The sequence below is a fragment of the Rhipicephalus microplus genome, unplaced genomic scaffold, assembly GCF_043290135.1.
Source record: "Rhipicephalus microplus isolate Deutch F79 unplaced genomic scaffold, USDA_Rmic scaffold_18, whole genome shotgun sequence".
In the NCBI taxonomy this organism is placed as follows: domain Eukaryota; kingdom Metazoa; phylum Arthropoda; class Arachnida; order Ixodida; family Ixodidae; genus Rhipicephalus; species Rhipicephalus microplus.
In genome coordinates, this window is record NW_027464591.1 from 2,558,847 (window position 1) to 2,564,846 (window position 6,000).

Sequence of the window (6,000 nt, forward strand, 5' to 3'; positions counted from 1 at the left end):
AACAGCATACTTGCATCTTATCTAGATACGTGAGTGCACATACCATTGATTGATATGTGGGGTTTAACGTCCAAAAACCACTCTGATTTTGAGAGACGCCGTAGCGGAGGGCTTCGGAAATTTAGACCACCTGGGGTTCTTTAACGTGCACTCAAATCTGAGCACACGGGCCTAAAACATTTCCGCCTCTATCTGAAATGCAGCCGCCGCAGCCGGGATTCGAACCCGCGCCCTGTGGGTCAGCAGCCAAGTACCGTGCACATACCATTACTGCTTGCGTTTATTGTATACAACGTTCGTCCGTATCGTGCCGTTGTGCTGATTTTAAAGTCACATATCATCGTTTCTTCCTCGTGCTTCGCATATCATCGATTCCCACTTTACGTGGGACCTGCCATTTCTTTTTCTAAACACGCAATTACGTTTTGAGATTCTTGCAGCCATTGGGCCAGAGGTAGAGCTTACCGCTATCTATAGTAGAGCATATACCGTATTCTAAATTATGAAACATTTTTCTAAACACAAGGGTCAAATGTTTCGTTTTTGCATTTCGTGTAAATACTTTAATACTTAAGTTTCATTGAGACGTTAGAGATTCAGATGCCTTTTTTCATTTTTTAGCCCTACCTGTTGAATAAATATTCCCTAAACGTCTCAAATTAGAGGTCTACACTGTAAACAAAAGTTAGCCGAGATGGGAGTTTCTCCAGCACATGAGCCCACAAAACTCCCCTGCCCCAATTATTTACTCCCTGGTAGGGAGTGAACTCGGCACATGTCATCGTAAAACGCCCCCTCCTTACTCACAGAGTTTATGAACGACATGACCTTGTTAAACTCCCAAAGGAGTTTCAGGTCATGTGGTTACAAACTCCCTATAGGAGCTTTAAAAACCCTCTTTGGGCGTGACGTGTGTGTGTGTGTGTGTGCGTGCGTGTGCGCGCGTGTGTGTGTGTGTGTGTGTGTGTGTGTACGGGCATATCTTTGCACGTCGGTGTGAAACACATGTGCTTTGTGTGGCTAACCGTGTAAGCATCTGTCAACAGGCAACGAAATTATAAGTGCAGCGAAGAATAGCAACGACCGGTTGGTATTCACTGGAAATATTTCAATATATTTCGCACCGTTAAACCACGCTGCACATCGGTCCGATTCCTCAACGAAACGTCCTGAATGCCACGCTTCAAAGGGCCGAGTAACAAAAAACTTCGAAGAATAAATTAATGGTAGCAAAAGTAAGCTGTTACGATCGTCAGCGGCTGCTCCTGGAGTTTCACCATCAGAAACTTCGAAGTGGTCTGAAGTAGGCTCCGCTCGACTACGGCAGGCTGGCCGGCAACCGGTCTGACAGTTGCGCCGGCGACGCGCTCGCCCCGTCTCTGCCAATAGTGGCTTCTCGGAGTGTCACCGGTATTTCACCGGCTGTAACATCTAAGTGGTAAGAAGGCCTCGCTATGCCGTCGGTATCAAGCCGGCATCGTATCGAACTCGCACTGTGCGCTGGCCACCGCGGCAAGCGCTACGAGCTAGCACCGACCACCGGCGATGCAAAGAATGTGTTTCACAAAAAATGAAGGCTGCTGGGATGTATAACAGTCTTCTGCGCCTTGCGACCGCAGCTGTCAATGACTAACTACAAGGCGAGCGCCGAACGAGGCGGAGTACGATCGTCAGCGATTGCACCGTAAAACTTCGAAGCGGTTCAAAGTAGGCTTCGCTCGACTACGGCAGGCTGGCCGGCAACCGGTCTGAGAGTTGCACCGGCGACGCGCTCGCCCCGTCTCCTCCGATAGTGGCTTCTCGGAGTGTCACCGGTATTTCACCGGCTGCAACATCTAAGCGGTAGGAAGCCCTCGCTATGGCGTTGGTATCAAGCCGGCATCGTATCGAGCTCGCACTGCGCACCGGCCGCCGTGGCGAGCTCTGCGAGCTATACATGCAATGCATGCGAGCAACGGGAACAGCGACTGCGAACCGTCTCATTCGTTTAAGTATATCGCTCCGTAGCTTAAACTGCGTAGAGAGCGGACACCTATTTCTGTGCATGGGAAAAACGAGACGTAAACTGCACATCAGCAAGCATTTTGTGATCGCCAGCTGTCATTCATCAAATCACCGTGCCGTACTCGTGATTGAGGCCTAGTCGTGGAACGCGGTAGCGGCGGTCTACCTCGGTTCATCGCTGGAGCTGCTGAATGTGCCTCGTTAATGTGTTCATTCAAGGCCGCGCGCACTTTGTGTATGATTGAGTGCATTTTACGGGTCCACAAACAGCACTGCTGATGCGAATTCAGCCTGTACGACAGAGCGTCAACTGATAAAACTTTTTTGTTATAGTAAAAAAATATTAATTATTAGGCAGGATTAGGATAAAAGGCATGTGTGTTGAAGTGCTTACATCAGACCACCGCAAGTTCGTACTTACGCCGTGCGTATTTATTGCTTAATTATTAGAAAAAAAAGGCTTTCTCCTCAGCTACAGGAGGTCAGAATGTGGTGCCTATATATACTCGGTGGCCATATGGTAAGTGTGTACTGCGTGTGGCAAGCTGTGATGAGTGCGAGTGTTGTGATATTACGTGAACGTTGTGATAATGTTTGTGTACTGTAATCATTGTTGTGCGTATTAAATGTAATGTAAATAAAGTTACGCTTGCGCATGGTATGGCTGCTGACATAATTTTTTTTCTCGGTCGATGCAAAAAATTTACTCCCATACTTACCTGAAAAAGTTCCCCTATGGATGTAAATTAAAACACCCTGATACCATGCGAAAACCCCCTTCTGATGGGGAGTAAATTTTTTACTCCCAGAAACGGGTTTTTTAAAACTCCCATCTGGGTGTGCGCTAGAGGACAAGGTCATTTACTCCCATTTCGGCTTATTTCTGTTTACAGTGTACTCAGAATCAAATGCGCTATGTATTTGCACGTGTTGAATAATGAAGATCTTAGATGATGTGCTCAGAAACCACACAGTCACGCCAATATGTGCAGCTAAGTGACGACCGTACCACCCATGAATTTTGTGTTCACGCGTTTTCTCTCACATCAAGGGCCTTTTCGCGGCAAGAATGTTCGTATGGGCATTGTGAAATGGCGGTATACTACAACGAATAAAGATGGCCCATCTCATAAGCGTCGCTTTAGACATTTAACCACAAATGAAATATGGAAATTGAAGTGCATCAAAGGTACAATTAGGAAGGGCGGCTGCTTGCGAGTCGTCTTCCTCGTCTCGGTCGTCAGGCGGCGGCGGCGCGCGAAGTGCAGCGCGAAGCCAGCGCTGTCTGGCGACGTGTCCGAGCCCTTCTCGAGCTGTAGCGGCGGGTCTGTGCCTGTGCCCACGTGACCCTCGTCTCCTAACGGCAGGCTTCCTTGCACGAGCAGCGTGATGGCGGTGGCGCTCGCTGCGACGAGACAGAAGATGCCCATAGCGACTTTTCTGCGCGGCAAAGGCCCGTACGCTTGTTCCGTGCCGGCTGTTGCTGTCGCTGACGAAGAGCCTGAGGGCAACGCAGATGAGGCCAGTCCGCTGCTCTTGCTGCCGGAGCTGTCGGCACTGCCCATCAACCGAAATTTCCTGGGGGATGCGTTAAGAAGCATTGGCAAGAAGAAAAGAAATCAGCAGGGAAAAGAACGTCCACAGTAAGAACTCATATTATGTATATTCCACTATGTCAGCGCTATTCATGGATGTCGCGATTTCCGTCATGTTTTCGAGTTCCGGCGTTGATTCACAGCAATTGGCCTGGAGAGACCCTACGGCATTTATGACTGACGAAAAACATGAGGATTACAAAATACGAAAAGGTGGAGTTCAACAAGTATCCAGAAAGACACCTTTCAGGAAAAAAGCGCGAAGGCAAAGCAAGAGACCATTGCCGACATCTATTATCATTGAGCCAGGACAAGCGAGCATTAGCTCGCAAATAGCCGCTTTTATCAATTGGCCAGCTGGTGCAAGCAGCGTGGCCAGTAAACACAAGCAGCCATGTTGTTTTGAGTAAGATATTACACTGTCGCGCTTAAAACCCAGTGTGATTGCACACATTCAAGGGCTATGATATTTGAGGCCCGAGCTTGTTCCCTGAAGGCACAAAAAAACTGAACAAGTATGTGAAGTAAGAGCGGGCATCCATGCTTGCCCCTTTCTAAACTGCATGTATTGCGCAAAAACACGCCGCACTTGGAGTTATATTGAACGCGTCTTGGGCAGTACACATAATAGGTTTTAATGGTGGCCTGTATGTGCAACAGTTTTCGGTTCCAATTTAAAATTAAAATGCTCGTCGAAGGCTTCACTAAGCTTGAACAGTCCCGAAAAAGATTGTTCATCGCAGCCTCGTGGAATAATGCTTAATAGGTGCCCCTTATTTTCTGCTCGCCTTTGCACTTATGCCTAAATTAGCCCCATGCGCATGATCGTCTCCAAGGGTTAATTACACTTTCCTTTCATCGACTGCTAACTAACAGTCTACAAAGTGCAACCACTGAGATTTACCCATATTTTTCCGCACCTGAAACCTGCCTCTTTTTTTGTCGTACGCAGGACGCGACGCCGACGAAAAACAAAGGGCCTGGAGCACCGGCCGTAGAAGGAAGAGCTGCAGCCGAGAGCCAGGTAGACGCTCACAGAGCGGTCTTTATTACCACGTACAGCGCAATGCAATGGAAGTACACCCCCTTGGGGCAAGAGTGCTAGTTCCCAAAACGAGGCCGAAACCACTATGCAACACCTATCCCTCTCCTTCGTTCAATCTATAGTTTAACAATAGTCGCACATAGTCATACGATGCTCAGCCATCTGCTTTGTCATTTCAGAGTCCTCTGGGACAAATTAGCGAGCGCTTCGTGTCGTATTTTTCATCTTACGGACCTGTTATCTCCTAGGAAAAAAATGTACGAGAGAAAACTTTATATACCCAGAAAACCACGCGCATAGGCTAAAGCTTTACCGTGACCGTTATATACCAGTAAAAAAGATAAAAATAGAGCTTTCCAGTGCTTGGTTTTCCAGACGTGGTATTGGATTTTCGTGCCCCGTTGAGCAGAATCTGTTGCACTGAGGGTACAGTTCATTATCACGAAGTTGCGCCATGCGAGTATTGAATAAGAGTGTCTGCCACGCACGGTTTAGTTATTTCGCTTTATTCTGTTTCCTCGTACTCTCACTACTCCACTGCATTTCAAAGCGTGGATACATTTCAATGCAAACAGTGATGCACATTACGGAGAAGTAAACGCATTGAGGGCGTACTCTGTGGATTCGGGCAGCGGGTCGGCGTCCGAGAGTCGGTAGGTGGCCGAGTACGTATTCGTCGACGTCGACTTTTCCGACGACTCGAAGGATATCATGGCGTACCGCGGATCAGATTTCGATTCCGCCACGAATTCGTACTTCGGGGCCTCGGAGCGCTCTCGGTCGTAGTACGGTGACCCGATTCCATCTTGTCCGAAGACAGGCGATCGAACACCCTGACCACCGAAGGACACCGGACTTCTGAGAAGGCCTGCGTTCGTCTCCTGAGACGGCTGCCGATGTGCTGAACGCGGCGATGGCACGAACGTCGGAGAACGGGCCGGAGAACGCCTCGAATCCTGCATTGCGCCACGGTTCGACAAGATGGCTGCGTGATCCAGTTAAGCTCGTGCCAGAGTATTCGTGACTTGATGCTGATGCTGATCACTTCAGATGAAGGCGCTCCCCCAAAGAGGGAGATGGGCCAAGAACGGAGCGACATGATACCTAAATGAGACTAAAATGAAATTAAAGCCAATCTGAATAATTAGTTTAAAAAGCCAATACACAAAAATGGTTGCTCAGCAAGCGTTCAAACCATCTCTTGTTCCTGACAGACATAGCTAAGAATTCTAAACTAAAGATCTGAAAAGGTTAGCTTTGACCAGCACGGTAATCTTTTAGTTGCGTTGATGTATTCAAACACAATGGAGAATATATCCCTGTGGCATAACCAAATGAAGTGCCACCAACTGATTA

General features: G+C 48.1%; 1 protein-coding gene across 1 annotated transcript in view; it reads right to left on the reverse strand.

Annotated features, from left to right (window-relative positions):
* The window catches only part of LOC142785164 (uncharacterized), a 30,208-nt gene extending 24,602 nt beyond the window's left edge, over nt 1-5,606 (reverse strand). The window contains exons 1-2 of the mRNA XM_075883619.1: nt 5,260-5,606; nt 3,198-3,582 (exon numbers count right to left, since the gene is read on the reverse strand). Of these exons, the coding sequence (XP_075739734.1) occupies nt 3,198-3,582; nt 5,260-5,606 (732 nt within the window). The remainder of the gene's footprint in view (nt 1-3,197; nt 3,583-5,259) is intronic.
* Nucleotides 5,607-6,000: the final 394 nt, after the last annotated feature.